We start from the raw sequence: 16,328 nt of genomic DNA on the forward strand, positions 1-16,328 counted from the left end.
GAATCTAGAAAATCTGTACAAATAAAATAAAATTAAATAGCACCTGTGCAAAAATATTAAAGATATTATTTATATTTTAAAATCAAAGATTTAGTTAGTTAAAATCTCAAAACTGAATATTGGCTAAGAAAATTAAATAATATCTAATTAAACTCAATTAACCTCAAATAAATATTTAAAAATCTAAATTAAAAGAATAAAAATATATAAAATTATCATTTATCAACTCGACTTATACGCAATTTACACTGTAAATGAGAGTGGAACGGCTGAAAAAGAATGAATAAAAGAATTGAGGAGAGCTAGGCAAGGGGCAGCAGGCTCGCGGGGGAGAGGGGAGAGGGTTTCTTCACTTCCTTCTCCATTTCCTTTCACTTTTTAATCTTTATTATTCATTAATTTTATTATTTAAAAAAATTATTTAATAAAATAATTTAAACTATGGAATTGAGGGAGTGGAGGAAAAAAAGTGGAGAGACTCCACTCCCCGGAGAGACACGGACAGCAGATCTCGTGCGTGGAGTATTATGTGATATTAGAAAATTAAGATATAAAATAGGGGAATTATGTACCTTCCCGAGAGAAATTAACCAAAAAAAATTCCACGACTATAGAAACAAGAAACTGAAGAAAGGATCCTCATCAACACGTGCTTGAGGTCTTGAGCTCCGCCTCTCTCTCGTCTCATCTGTTGCTTATTCCACTCGGTCATTAGCTTTTATCAGCTGAGCTTCCAGTAACTTGCTCGATTCAGGCCCTGAGCTTGGGAGGCCAGCATTTTGAATCTCTCTGACTCTCGCTCTTTTCACTCACCGGAAACATGTCCGACGAACCAATGCCCACTCGATGGTCCTTCCAGGTCTTATTTTGTAAATTTCGATTGGAATTTGAATACACTTATAATCGCGCTGAATTCAGGATTTCAGACTCTTGTTAACTCTAAGCTTTGAACTGATTTTAGCTGAAACTTGATGAACAATTATTTACATGCATTCGAAGGAGAATTCATTTCTCTCTCTCTCTCTCTCTCTCTCTCTCTCTGTGTCTCTCTCAATATTTTTGCCAATTTTTTGGCTATGCAAATGTACGTGGCGTAGTATCGTTTCTTACTGGCATACAGGCTTCATTGAAAAATCATACGTTCGATTGTTTTCCTTTTTCCTTTTTGTTTTTTCTAGTTATGTTTCGATCGGCTTGTTGTAATTGCAAATCTTGATCTAGCGAATAGCATTATAATCTTGTTTCTGCTGTCTGTTGCATCTCTAGGATTTTAAATTGTTCTATGACGCCAAGTTTGGTAGGAAGAGAATCTTGGAGAATGGCAAGACTGATAATACCATCAGTAATGGAAATGGTAATCTACATCCCAGAAGGACATCGGATACGGCTATCTATGAGCAGTTTCAGAACCAAGTAATATGTCTGATATAATTTTTTTTCCTCTGGTAATTGGTCATTTACTTTTTTTAATTCACTAAAATGTGCTTTGTCTTACCTGAGCTTAATTCTTCTGTCTCAGGGGCAGAATTTAAACCACTCAAATGGTTTTTTGCCAAACAATGTTGGTGATAGGCCGTATGATTCCTTGACTTGATCCATTGGTTTATATTGCTGGGTTGTGTATTGCACTCATTTACGCTTTAAAATCAGTTCAGTTCTACTGTGAGGAATCATGTAAACTGCAAAGGGTGGGGAGAGGGGAGGAGAAAACCGGAAGGTGGGGCTGGGGTGAAGCAAACAGTATTAGCTAAATTAAATTGTGCATTATGTTATGATTGAGAATTGATTTGCTAGGCGTTAATTAGATCCATTATCTTTATTAGTTTCGATTTTTAGTTATTGACTTGTTAACAGTATGCTACAATATCTTACGTAACTGTTAGATGCTAACAGTGTCAAGTACAATCCTTGCTTATGAAAACTATTATTTTTTGGGCCTGGTGTGCTCTTCATGTGCTATCTTTGCATCGTCTCTTCATAAAAAACTAAATCATTTGTGCCCTAGTTACTATTGGAACCTTGGGCTCAATTATTTAAAGCTTGATCGCACTTTTATATATGATAATTTTGTGAAAGAGGAAGATACATTTCAACCTACTTGTTTCTATCCTAATCTATGATTGTTGCCTGCTTTACGACGTTAATGTTATGTTTTAACTATTAAACAACAATGCTGTTTAATTTAGCATGTTAGTAGTAATTTACTGTAATATTATTTGTCACTTGTTTCATGAACAAAAAGATTATCATTAGTGGGATGTGACTGAAATTCTTGATCTCTAAACGGGTCAAAGCAGGTGCAGAGAGGGATTGCGTTAATGAAGTTTCTTTCTTTCTTTTTTCTTTTTTGGCTGCCATTTGTGAGTTTGCTGAAGTTTATGAACACACTGCATGGTTGAGTTTCCCCCTATGAATTGAAAAATAAAAAAATAAAAAAATCCACAGCTTGCAAACAATGTATCCTTTAACCTAGTAATTGCTAAGATTGATCCTATGATCTCTTCTCACAACTGTAAACAGTGGTAGTATCTTATGTTCTTGAAATTAATTGTCATTCTTTGATAATATTAATTATTTCCATTGATATTTTCAGTCAGAAGTCTTTGCTTCCGCCTCTTGAATCAGCAGAAATGCGTACTTTAGCAGAGAGCTTAAGTAGGTAATTATCCTTATCTCTCTTGCTCAACACAGATGTCATTCCTGGATAAATTACGTTATGTGATATGCTGATCATGGTTTTCATGATTTATTTCATCTTATAATTTCCATTTTTCACATATGCATATCATTAAAACATCACTTTTGCAGGGATATTATTCGTGGGAGTCCAGATGTGAAGTGGGAAAGCATAAAGGGGCTAGAAACGGCCAAACGCTTACTTAAAGAGGCTGTTGTAATGCCAATCAAGTATCCCAAGTAAGTATTGATAGGCCAGTGTAGTTACGGATCGCCCTTTTCTCTCACCTCTTGTTGACAATTTTTTTTTTTTAAAGTTATGCGATCATTTTGTTGCATTTTGTACATTATCTACATTTTTTTTCTGAAGATGACAACAATTATACTGCAAACATTAAGATTGATTTCTGTGTAAGCAACATATTATGTGTAGTTTCCTTATGTGTTAACCACCACCATTTCCAGGTCAAAAAAACCATTCTTTCAGCTAGAATTTGTTATAATTTCTGAAACTAGCTGGCCATAATCTTTGTGATTAAACTGTCAAAAATTGTAAAGCATACCATAACCATGTCATTAGTTGTCCGGCAATTATATAGTTTCTACAGCATTACATTGCAGTATGATCGGTCCCTGGACAATTAATTGTAATGGCTTCAATGTAGACTAGTTTTCTCGAAAATGACAGAGCACAAACACTGGTGGAACTGCAATTTTTTTTTTTTTTCGTTTTAAATTTTCTGTTTCCAAATTTTCTAAGATCTTTTTTAGGGGAGCACCTATATGCATCAATAATGATGCTAAAAATGGCTGAATTAGTAAATTGTCCTCAGAAACACTTTGTTGATTGATTTGTTAAACCTCAATATTTAATGGAAGAACAAGTTTTCTGATGATACAGGATGTAAATTCCTTTCCCGTACTCAAGTTGATCTTTCTTCCTTTTGTAGATACTTTACTGGTCTATTATCACCTTGGAAAGGTATTCTTCTCTTTGGGCCACCAGGAACAGGAAAGGTATATGTAACAATCTCTCAAAAATTGTTGTACCTTTGCCTACTCTGTGTTTGGCTAAACTGTTGTGTGGGTGTGAACATGAGTGCTTATTACTTATATAATCATAATTTCCTGTTTAATTGTTGCAGACAATGCTTGCAAAAGCAGTCGCAACAGAGTGCAAGACTACATTTTTTAATATTTCTGCATCCTCCGTTGTCAGCAAATGGAGAGGCATGTTACCTTTCTTTTTTCTTTCTTTCTGTTTTTTTTTGTCCTTTTTTGAAAGCTTGTTTATGTCTTACACACATGCACAAAATCTAGGTGATGTTAAATTTTATGGATTGCTTTTGAGGTCTAGTTTGTTTGGATGGTTTACTTGATGAACCTTCATCCTCTGGTTTTCCTTAACAAGATACTTGCCCACAAATGAAACACTAATTAAGGCATATGAACTCAGATGTAAAAATTCATTTCTGGTGTGCTTTTAGAAAATATATTGCATCTTATCAGATTTTGACATGAAGGTAATATTATATAGTTGAAAAATCTAAGTTAACACAATCCACAACAGCAGCAGCAATATGCCCTGTCCCATTAGGTAAGGCCATCTTATGAATTGCATGGTTCCATTATACTTTATCAACAACCAAACCTTTAAATATATTGTTAACCAAAAAGTCTCATTCAACAACTTTCCCAAGTGCTCTCTTTGGACTTTGGTCTTCCTCTTCCCCTTTTCATAGAGCTCAAAACTATCCATTCCATTTTTCTCACTGATGCCTCCCACTGCCTTCTCTATACATGTCCTTGTGTTAGGAAAATGAAATATTCGCTATGGGGAGCAGTCACGAATCCTTGTAAAATTGGATTATGCATTTCATATCACTGATTAAGTGATGAAACCTGATTTGAAATTCATTGTTTCCTATCTACTTTGTGTGTGCGCGCGCGCGCGTGTGCGTGTATGTTTTGACAAATTATCTCACATCTGGCTTGAAAAAAGATGGATGGTAAAATGTTTCTTCTTCTATATTCTGTTATAGTTTATTGCATTTACAAAGGTTACCTTATATTGCAGGTGATTCAGAGAAGCTAGTTAGGGTACTATTTGAGCTTGCTAGGCACCATGCACCCTCAACAATATTTCTTGATGAGATTGATGCAATCATTAGTCAGCGTGGTGAGTCGCGCAGTGAGCATGAAGCAAGTAGACGGTTAAAAACTGAGCTACTCATACAGGTGATGCTTGGTTCTCTCACAGAACATTAATTTATCATCATGCAGTTTAAATACAATAACAGGAATATTTTGTTTATTTACCCTGCGCAAATTAAAAAAATATAGACACCAATCACCATAAAACCAAGCAATTGAGAGCAAATGAGATTATCATTTTATAACTTTTTCCTGTGATTGCTAGGCTTCAGCCTGATGATGCTTTGAACACCTACACAAACACATGTACACTAAAGAACGAAATTACTTTGGAATGAAGCTCAGAAGTCATAGGTGTAGATTTGAAAATGTATTCCTAATCAGTTATCTGCTCTTTTTGGATGATTAGAAGCATGTGGCCTTTTCTTGTTATTAGAAGATTTGCTTTGATCGTTCAAGAGACTTTCAGCACCACCAAAGTTTTGTTGATTGCTTCCTAATACTGCATACTCTTATATTGGTTTCCTTTGCACCATGCAGGAAGATTGTTAATATCTATGTGAAAATTCTGTAAAAAATGTCAAACCAGAATGAAAAAGAAGAATAGAAATTAAACCAGAGACCTTTGGTCTTTTTTATCTGGATATATTATGAAAATGTTACTTTTGTGGCTCTACCTTAATAATCCATGCATGAATTTGTTACCATGAAACATTAATTATGATTGACATGTAAGATATACTCAGTTTTTCCTTGGGAATTTGGGCCCTCAAAAAATTGTCTCAACACATCTCAATATGCAATTATTTATTATGAAAAGTGCCATATTAGTTTTCTCAAAATTAATCATTTGGGTTAGATTGCAGATGGATGGCTTGACACGGACTAATGAACTTGTTTTTGTTTTGGCGGCGACAAATATTCCTTGGGAATTGGATGCAGCCATGCTCCGACGTTTTGAGAAGCGAGTATCCTTTCAATGTAATTATTCATGCTTCATCTTACATCAATTCCTCTAAATGAGAATTGGTCTTGGGGAAGAAATATCAATGAAATGTTACTGTCAGGGCTATCTCATCCCAAAGCTTAAGTTATTATGGGAATCTTGAATAATTTATTAATATACCTTGCATGCTCCCTCGTGCTGTCTTGTGAAAGTCCTTTGGGCTTGAAGAATGGATAAACAGAGGCCCACCAGACTGCATGATGCCAAATAAGCAATCTGAACTTGCAAATGCAGCTTTAATGATTTGATTCTTGAAGTGTTGTACATTGACCTGGACAAAGGGCATGACATTGCATGGAAGCAGCAATTAGGAAACATGTGTAGTGTCTTCAATGAATTTGAAGTGTTGTAAAGTATCAATTCTAGAAGTGTTGTCCCTTGACATGGACAGAGGGCATGGAAGCAGCAGTTAGGAAACATTTGTAGTGTTGCAAAGTATGATGGGGTGTCTAATCCATGTCGAGCACAGACACAACTCTATTTTTATTTTTTTGTGCTTCGTAGATTCTAATCCAGTGGTTGCCGCTTAACCATGGTCAAAAGATCCTTGTGCCACTTCCAGGACCAGAAGCAAGAAAAGCAATGTTCAAGGAACACCTTCCACCACAGCATGGCGAGGAGCAGATCCCCTATGCTTTACTGGCGGAGCAGACAGAAGGATATTCAGGTTCAGATATCCGGTTACTCTGCAAAGAGGCAGCAATGCAGCCATTGAGACGCTTAATGTCACAGCTTGAACAGAGAGAAGAGGTAGTACAGGAAGAAGGTATGAGGTTTACTGCATTTGTTGCAATGCAGTTACTTTTGAAGATATCTCCACACAGAAATGCTGATACTTAAGCCAATTTTGGTGTACTTTTCAACGTGGAAAAGTGAGAATATGTCATGCAAATTGAGAAACTTCAATTTGTGCAATGTTTATTATACCCAATGTTCATGACAAAAATTCACATGTCAACTCTTAATAACTATAAATGTCATTCGTTTGGAAGTTCGATTTATCTGACTAAAGAACTAGAGTATCACATGGTGATACGGAAAACTTTACACGTATGACCATTACATGGTTTACATGTTGATCTCAAATGACATTCGTTGAGTAGGTTGACAACTCCGGAGGTTCTTGAGCAATACAGGGCACTGGAAAGTTGGAAATTGGATCATTAACTCCAATCCCTTTTTTAAGTTTATTTTTGCATAGTGGAGTCTTCTATGAAGCTCACAGTCATAATTAATAACTAAGTGCTACCGTGATTATCTTTTCTGTCCTTCCGTGAAATAATGCAGTGTTCTTCTTAAACAATGTTTTCCTAGGAGTTATGCTGGGAGCAATAGTGATAACTAATGGTTTCACAAGTTACCACATATTCTTTCAAAAGTTGTATTATGTTTTCTTTCAGTTACAAATTGTCATTAATCTTTGGTTTGCTAAAATTACAACTACAGCTTCTCTAAGTTTAAATATTTGCCATTTATGCTTCCTGAAGTGTCACTCATATTTGCTGTGGTTACCGTGTTCTAGTTTTGTTGCTACCACTTATGAACAGTCATGCACCTGAATTTATCACTCTTGTATTCCAATTGCTCGCTCAGTTGGTTAGAATGGGAGACTGAGTAAGATTTGAAGTATTTTGGACCAAGGGAGGATTTTTTATTTCTAAAGTTCTTGGCTATCAGTATTACAAGTTAAGGGTATTTAAGTGTCACTTTATTGACAAAAAAAAGTGTCGTTTCACTTTAATTTCTCATTTTGAAAAATTCTCATTGGAGGAGGTGTTCCTTATTTTACTCAGTGCTTTTAGGTTATTTTTACTCATCATGAACTATCCGTTATTGTTGGCTTGCAGAGTTGCCTAAAGTCGGGCCTATAGGATCTAAAGATATAGAGATTGCTTTGAAGAACACAAGGCCGTCTGCTCATCTCCATGCCCACAAATATGAGAAGTTCAATTCTGATTATGGAAGTCACATACTGCAATGAAAAGATGCAGTCTTACCTAGCTTGGAATTTGTAATTTTAAGTTCAATTAGATTGTCATAGAATTGTTATTGCACAATTAGGATACTATAACATTCTGGGGAGCCTTTCTAGGTTACGGTTTTCATACATGGAGATGCTATAATTGCCGTGTCATGTCTGTAAGCACACTGACGCCCAAGATTGTCATTGAGAGTTGAAGTTGCTACTTTGGTCTTTTGTTATAGGATGGTGAATAAAACGTAAAAACCACAGAACAATGTTAAGTTTCATGCTGATTGCTGCAAGTTAGTTTCTATTATTACAATTAGGCTAATTGGTGTTGCAGCGGTTGAATGACTAACATAACAATTCCTATATTATGGTCCAAATTTTTAATGGAAGTGACGGCTGCGACATTAGCCATAAGAATTTCCGTGCGTACTAACGAACAAGGTTGTTCTTGGGAAAATTTACAGCTAAAAAGTAGGTTACCGTCTAAGTAAAATCTCATTTTCTATTTTCGTTTGTTTCCTCATACATACTAAAGATGTAATACGGTTATATTCATTCAAGCATTTTACAAGAATTGTATGGAGTGTATAAATTCCGCAGATTGAGAAAACGACTGAGCACAGAACTGAAACATATGCAAGATTAAAGGTTGATGAAACCTATTTGGCAAAACTAAACCCTACACATATCCATCCACATGGACTCAAGTGCACCCTCCAAAATTCACTCCAGCACTACTTGCTGTAACATTTGAGAACTCAATATGTATGCCTCCTTCAAAGTAATCTACTATATTGCAAGTTGTTCAATCATGTAAGTAGCTCATAGAAGTGAGTAGCCAACTGAATCATGTCGTATGACACGATCTTCATAGGCACAATGGATGTACATAGCATAAAATGTCGCGGGCAAAAAGGTGGGGGGCACTTCAGTGAAAAACAAGGGCTAGTAACAAAAGGAAGTCAAATGAAGTCATTATTTGCCAACATCACAAAATGTGGAAGTTTTTGCCTTCTGATTCACATACCAATTAATAACAAGCTTCTGAAGATATGGAAGCCCTGAGAGGGAAATTAGCGTTTTACAAGGGAGAAAATCACAGATCTTGAGGATAAAAGGTGTAACCAAATTGATTGACCACAACTCCAAAACTCCAGGTTGATTGACAGATGAAAGGAAACACTTCCTTCAATAACGTCAAGACTCTTGATGGGTTTTGAAGGCTCATTTAATTTTGTTACTCCAGGGGCCTTGGCAAATTAGTGTCCATTTATATGTGAAATCCGACAAATTTTTACGTTTGGCTGTCAAAAGCCTAACACAGCACTCCTTCTTTATCTGGGCTTGGGACCAGCTGTCAAGGGCCTAACACAAACTACTGTGATTCGACAAAATTGAGTGATCAGAAAAATATTTTCAAACCAGCAAAAAGATGGCACCAAATTGACAGTAAGTTGGCAAATCATTGAACTGATATCTACCATGGCTTTGCCTAAATGGATCAAATCTCGCCCGACTTTCAGACTCAGACATGTCATTAAGGGTCCTGTTGCACCACAGAGCCACCACCTGGTGAGACAAAAATTGTAGATGGAAGTATGGCAGTCTCACTCCTGATTATATACTTCAATTATGCTGAGCCCAGCCTCTTTAACCATCTTTTCTCTCTTCATTTCAACTGTCCCACGTTTTTCCAGAACAATATCTGCTTCCTTCATTCCTTCAGTTCTCGGAAGGTCTGAAAGTCTTCCAGTGACAGCATAAGTGCTAGATATGAGAAGGGAATCTGCAGGATGCTCTTTATACATTTTTCTTAACATTTCTTTCACACATTCTCCCAATTTAATATTCCCATAAACTCGACAAGCTGCAAGCAGTGTACGCCAAGCAGTAGCATCACTCTTAATGGGCAAGCTCTTAATCAGTTTATGTGCTTCCTCTAGCATTCCTGCTCGACCTAAGAGATCAATGAGGCATCCATAGTGTTCAACCTGAGGTAAAAAACCATATTCTCTAACCATCCTTTCAAAAATTGCTGTGCCTTCCATCACAAGGCCTCCATGACTGCAAGAGCTCAAAACTGCTAGAAAAGTGACTTCATTTGGTCTAAACCCTTCCTTCTCCATCCTATTGAAAAGCCTAATGACATTAGTTGGCTGCCCATGAACCCCATAACCTGTTATCATGGCTGTCCAAGACTTTACATCTTTACTTTCCATTCTCTCAAAAATGTCCAAAGCTTTATTTAGAAAACCACATTTAGCATACATGTCAACAAGAGCAGTTCCGAGAACTGGATCCAATTTTAGTCTCTCCTCTTCCATGTAACTAGAAACATACTGTCCTACTTGGATAGCTCCAGATGCAGGGCAAGCTGAAAGCAAACCTGATAAGGTAGATGAATTAGGTTTGACTCCTTGGAGTCGCATCTGCTGCATCAAAGACAGTGCTTCTTCTACTAGACCAATTCTCCCATAGTTACCTATTAAACAGTTCCACAAGACAACATCCCTTTTAACAAGTCCATCAAAAATTTTACGTGCCTGGTAGATATGCCCTGTTTTTGCATAAATATCAATCAAAGAAGTAAGCACATTCAAATCAGAGCCAAAGCCTATTCGGAGACAATGCCCATGCAGCGATTTTCCTAAAACAACACTTGCTATGTTGCCAAAAGCAGTTGAAAGACACAAGATAGTGGCAACACTGGCTTTAAGCCCAACACAACACATTTTTCTAAACAAATCCAAAACTATAGTAGGCTTAAAAACAAGAACATAGCCACCCATTAAAGTGTTCCAAGAAACCAAGTCGTTTTTTGCTGGAAATTCATCAAACAGTTTATGACCATCTTCAATTCTTTTGCAAACACAATAAAAATGCAAGAGGCTATTCTTCACATCAATAAACATCATATGCCCAGACTTCAATGCAATTCCATGGATCCCTTGGCCAATCCCAGTCTCTAATGCTCGACCACAAGCTTTGAGTGTTGTAATAAAAGAGAATTCATCCAGGACAATTCCTCGAGCCCTCAAATTGTTGAACAACATAAAAGTTTGTTTTGGGTAATCGCTAAAAGAATAGCCTCTAAGCATTGTATTGAACATGTAAAGATTTGGATTTTGTATATAACTGAAAATGGATGCCGCATGCTCTATGTCACGGATGGAAGCTGCTAGGAGCTTGCCCAAATTGAAAGGAAAGCTATCGAGACCAGTCTTAACCATGTAGCCATGGATTTGATTGGTTTCAGAAGACATTTTGCATGATTTTAATAGAGAAATGAGCTCCTGATCTAATGCAAGAATAGAATAGGACTTCACATTGAGATTTCTGGGATATAATCCAAAATTATACCTCAGCCAAAAGGCATTACCCAAAGTCATGAGCAAGCCACTAAAGGTTTAAGGCGAAAATATCAATATGTAAGTCGAGAAACACTAATGGCCTGTTTTTTTAGGAGTGAACTGAGCCCAGAGAGGTGGAGGTGCAATGGAACCCCGAATTTCGTGCGTTTGGTAGGCCTGAATTGGCTTGTCAGTGTAAGTCACTCCCAAAAAAAAAAAATGATGGAACATGGCTCCACACCTAATCCCCTGGAACCCAGTTCCACTTCCATCAAAGTCTCAAGTCTGACCATTTTGCCCCATCATTATCTCTCCTTGTTACTGAGACTGAGGAGTGAGGACGATGAATAGGACTATGGCAGCGAAGATGATTACTCCGGCGAGGACGATGATGAACGACGATGATCCGGTAAGAACAACGGCGGACGGCAAAAGCTTTTTCCTCACTGCAACACTCTACAATCCCTCAAATCTCGTTTACCCACAACCAGCAAGCAAGATACCTCGTCACTATTTCTTCTTCCTCTATTCCTTCCTTTGAACTGTTGAATCTTGCTCTGCACCTCACCCTTTTCTTGATTTGCTGATTTCTAACTTCTTCTTCGTTTTAATTTCTTGGTCTCTCCGCACAGAATCGGCCATGGAAGGAGCTGGGATTTGGGAATGAAACCCTCTTTGTCTAGCTTGACTTTGACTTCGACTTCGTCATCTTCTTCATCCAGGAGATCCCTCCTCTCCGCCGCATCTGAATCACGACGGTGATTTCTATGGTTGCAGTGGCTGGTTTTTGTCTGGATGAAGACGGTTACTGTGGTGGCTGAGATTGTTTTCGGTGGGGGCAGGGTTTTTCAGGCAAGGGTATACAGGTCAATTCACATAATAAAAAGATATATTAATAAAAATTTCAAATTATACTTTTTTAATTTTTTTTATAAGTTATTTTTATGAATCCCATTACTACTGATATAAAAAAAATATAAAAATAAAAGGGTGTAGAATTTTAAATATATTCATATATAATGATTAAAAAAATAATATCATGTTATTTTTTTTTTATAAAGGGTAATTTTAAAAATATATTTTAAATATTACTTAAAAAGTTATGTCATAACTTATAAATGAAACCAAATGAATCTTTTAAAATGTGACTTATAAATGAGACAGGAGGGAGTATTATACTTACAGTATTTGAGGAGAATTTTAAATAAAGACTAGAGATGTGACTTAATTACTAGTAGGCTTAATTTTTTTTAAATGTCAGTTCATTTTAAGAAATAAAAGTAAAAATAATTTTAAATGTAAAAAAATTAAAGTATCATTTGCTTGTTATGTAAAATTATTAGTTGTTAATTTTTTTACTTTACTTATTAATTTATTAATATCACTTATAAATTACATTTGTTTGTCAGATAAAGAATAACATTAGGTGTTAATTTACTAACTCTACTTATCCATTTACTAACATCAATTATAAATTACAAGACCTATCATTAATTTACAATTGATATTAGTAAATTAACAAGTAAAGTTAGTAATTTAACAAAAGATGTTATTGCTTATGATTAAACAACTGATATCAAGTCTTATATAATTATTAATATATCAACTCATGTAATTTGAAACTTTTATTAGTAAATTAACATGTGAAGTAAGAAAATTAACAACTAATGATTCTGTATAACAAGTGAAGGATCTATCGATCTTTTTACATTTAGAATTATTTTTATTTTTATTTTTATCTCCCTATACTGAACTAAAATTTCTAAATTTTTTTTTGATATCTACTAATAATTATGTCATATCCCTGATTCTTATTTAAAATTTCCCTTAGTATTTAAATTCTTTGAAATTGGGGTTGATAAATTTTCATAAAGTTTTCCCTTTTTAGTATTTTCTCACATTTATTATTTTTTTGTAAAATATGAAATCTTCTCTTGCTTTTTTAAGAAGGAAAACTTTATATGAATTTATCAATCTCAATTTTAAATGATTTAAATCCATACCAAGCATACTTTTATACTCTATTTAAATGTGAATAAAGGTTAAGAGAAAAAATAAAAAAAATTAAAGAGATAATATTATCACTCATTTTATTCGGATGAATAAAAGCACACATGAAGGAAAGAAAATAAGCAAATTATATAATGATAGTAGTACATTTGTATTAAAATATATTACTTTCTCTATTTAAAAATATAAGGTATTTTTAACTGAATCTCACTTTCTAATAAAGTAATTACCTACTTTCAAATTAATCCTATATTTTTATATCTATCCCTATTAAATGCTTTACAATAAATATGAAGTCATTATTAATAGGAGCACCTTTGAAAAAAAGGCAATGATTTTATCTCGAAAGAGTAAAAATGCCTCACATTTTGAAATATCCAACTTCTCAAAAAATACCTTATATTTTTGAATGGAGGGAGTATGTCTTAGGTTATTGTGTTTATCAAAATAAATTGAAGGCAAAATTAATAAGAACATCTTGATATTTTAACATCAACTAATTTGAAAAAGTATATATATATATATATATATATAAGTAGAATTGCGAGCATCATCCACAGCTTCACACATAAGTAGATTTTGTAATGCTACAATTCTAAACTATCCACATCAGCATTGATTTTTAAAATATTTTTAAAAAATAATAAGCATGATCTCTAATTATTAAGATAACTTCTTCTCATCCCTTTTTTTTTTCTCTTATTATCTTAACTCTTATTTTTAATTTGTTCCTAAATTTTCTCTCTCATAATCATATCCATTACTATATTGACTTTTAAAATATTTTTAAAAAATAATAAGTATGATAATTTAAAATGTCAAGATAACTTCTCATCCCTTATTTTCCCTCTTATTATCTTATTCTTTTTTTAATTTATTCCTAAATTTTCTCTCCCATAATCCCATCTATTATCATATGATAACTTATCTCAACTAAAAATTTAATAAAACATAGCTTCCCTCAACTTAAAGATTAATAAAATGTCTTCAATATCTCAACTATCCCAATCTACTTTCCAAAATTTCTCTACCAATTTAGGATTAATTATCTTTTCAGTGTAAATATTTTTTTAAAAAAATTATCACAAGCATATATGAAATAATTTAGAAGTTTGAGATTTTAAATTAATTTAAAAATTTTAAAATTGAGCATTGACAACTTCCCTAAAATATATTTATTAATTGTTTATGTGAATCTACAATCTGATTATTAATTATAAATTAATTTTTTATTCTCACAACTTTTATCGTGTCATAACTTTTCTCATGATTTGATATCATAGCATTTAGTTCTCCCTTTAGCTCCAAGCATACATTCCTCCATTAGATTTGCAAGTGCACATAGGCTTTTTGAATTTCATCCTCATTTGACATCAAGAATATGTTATCAACCGCCATTAATGTCACGCCTCAAAAATTAGACACGACTGGCACGGGATATATATACAAATATATATCCCTTAAGCCTTGATCAAGGAAACTTTAATATAGTATTTTAATTTATTTGAAATATGATGGAAGATAATTGTGACATTTTAATATAAACAAAAGATTCATAAACTTTTGAAAAAATTTCACTAGAATCTCCCCTCTAAATAAGACCTCTCAAAGTTCTACAATAAAATATACAGTCCAAATCAAAAATGCGAAGCTCTGCTCTTTCACAATAAATAGACAAATATATTGCAAATCAAAATTTATCTATAGTTAACATGGGGCATACCTAATTACAATTTCAAAAGATAACAATTAATTAACCATTTACAACACAAGAAAGATATACTCAAAAGGTATTCTCCTCAATTTAACAAGGAATCCCTCATAAATTAGCAAAACGGTAGATCATCAATTATATTATCTGAGACAAAAATTTATTTTCAGTGAATAACGTCCCAACAATAAATAATTTAACATAAATAAAAGGAAAAATTAAAACAATTATGCAAGTTAAAAAGACAATGATTTTCATACAAGTTTAATAAATTTTGGAAAAAAAATTTCTATATAGCTTTAAACAAAATTTTGAATCGTTTAGTTTTCATATCAAATGTTACTATCACTTGCTTTCAAAGAAGCAAATAAATAAAAATAAATAAATATTAAATAAATTACTAATTAAAACCAATCAGATATAAAATCACCAAGTAACCAAATTCATATTTATAGAGACTTATCAGAACAATTTACAAACGTGGACACACAGTCCATAAGGATAAGTAACCGAACGTGGGTTATGCCACGAAAACAAACGTGGACAAGAGGGTAAGTAACCAAATGTAGCTTAAGCTACGAAACAAACGTGAGTACGATGCTCATGAATAATTATCCCTCTGTTCCATGTGCGTTAGCCATCACACGGGACTAGCACCTCCTATGAACACCCTACTAGCTAGGTATACCATGGTGTGCCAAGGGCTAACGGAACTGCCGTTAGCAACCAGTGTTCTATATAAAATTCCTTTCTAAAACTATTTTCAAACATGCAAGAAAATTATCACTTTCAAGATACAGTTCTCATTCTCAAAATCAAACTCACATGAACTGTTTAAAATATCAATCCTTTAAAATATGAAAATTCACAACTAACATTCCATAAACTTCTTCACCTATTTCCATGATTGTCTTTATTGAATAGAAGAGTACTAGAATTTATAAAAGCATTTCTGCCAATCTTATAAGTATAAATCATGATAACTTCAAGAGCTAAAGAAATTTAATCAACAACATTAATCAATGTCAGAGTGGCATATATTAATGACTGTAAAATTAAAAATAATAATTGATAAAAGGAAATTTTCAAATATATAAATTGATTGGGATGTTATTTACTTACTGTAAAGTTGTTAATATTTAAAATTCTCTCCTTACAACCTCAGTCAAGTCTCTTTTCTTTCAAACATCATATAAAAATATAAAAATATATAAAAATAATAAAGTTTAAATAACTTTCCATAAGTTCAATGAATCCTCTTTCAACATTAACACAACCAATATTTAATCCAAGTAATTCAATGTTCCCAACATCATCATTTATGTCACAGAACTTTCCATAGCTAATTATCAATTAAAAGTGTGTGTTAGACCTCTAGCAAAAGCTTTATTAGTCCACCATTCATGTGTTGCTCACTTTATTGAATAACTCAGATATATTCCCAATTTA

General features: G+C 33.7%; 2 protein-coding genes across 3 annotated transcripts; one reads left to right on the plus strand and one right to left on the minus strand.

Moving 5' to 3' along the window:
* Positions 1 to 600: 600 nt before the first annotated feature.
* Positions 601 to 8,086, plus strand: LOC129306829 (uncharacterized). Of its 2 annotated transcripts, XM_054947581.1 has the most exons (11): positions 601 to 859; positions 1,267 to 1,413; positions 1,520 to 1,575; positions 2,594 to 2,659; positions 2,809 to 2,916; positions 3,627 to 3,693; positions 3,822 to 3,906; positions 4,754 to 4,914; positions 5,697 to 5,798; positions 6,380 to 6,602; positions 7,684 to 8,086. In XM_054947581.1, exons 1-11 carry the CDS (start codon positions 821 to 823, stop codon positions 7,815 to 7,817), a joined length of 1,188 nt encoding a protein of 395 aa, XP_054803556.1. In that variant the 5' UTR covers positions 601 to 820; the 3' UTR covers positions 7,818 to 8,086. The 2 variants fall into 2 exon arrangements, with proteins under 2 accessions (XP_054803556.1, XP_054803557.1); XM_054947582.1 differs by lacking the exon at positions 1,520 to 1,575.
* Positions 8,087 to 8,754: 668 nt separating this feature from the next.
* Positions 8,755 to 11,984, minus strand: LOC129304578 (pentatricopeptide repeat-containing protein At1g26900, mitochondrial). Its single transcript, XM_054944285.1, has one exon. The coding sequence runs from the start codon at positions 11,195 to 11,197 to the stop codon at positions 9,416 to 9,418; it is 1,782 nt and encodes a 593-aa protein (XP_054800260.1). The 5' UTR covers positions 11,198 to 11,984; the 3' UTR covers positions 8,755 to 9,415.
* Between the last annotated feature and the right edge of the window lie 4,344 nt (positions 11,985 to 16,328).

The sequence above is a fragment of the Prosopis cineraria genome, unplaced genomic scaffold (assembly GCF_029017545.1).
Source record: "Prosopis cineraria cultivar Desert tree isolate PC_DT_omini unplaced genomic scaffold, ASM2901754v1 PC3, whole genome shotgun sequence".
In the NCBI taxonomy this organism is placed as follows: Eukaryota; Viridiplantae; Streptophyta; class Magnoliopsida; order Fabales; family Fabaceae; genus Prosopis; species Prosopis cineraria.

What these genes read in the sequence shown, in the direction of transcription:
- LOC129304578 (XM_054944285.1), bottom strand. Translation starts at nt 11,197, where the DNA reads ATGACTTTGGGTAATGCCTTTTGGCTGAGGTATAATTTTGGATTATAT.
- LOC129306829 (XM_054947581.1), top strand. Translation starts at nt 821, where the DNA reads ATGTCCGACGAACCAATGCCCACTCGATGGTCCTTCCAG. An exon ending in AAACTGAGCTACTCATACAG is followed by an intron (nt 4,915 to 5,696) that starts GTGATGCTTGGT and finishes GTTAGATTGCAG; the next exon opens with ATGGATGGCTTGACACGGAC. An exon ending in TCCGACGTTTTGAGAAGCGA is followed by an intron (nt 5,799 to 6,379) that starts GTATCCTTTCAA and finishes CATGGTCAAAAG; the next exon opens with ATCCTTGTGCCACTTCCAGG.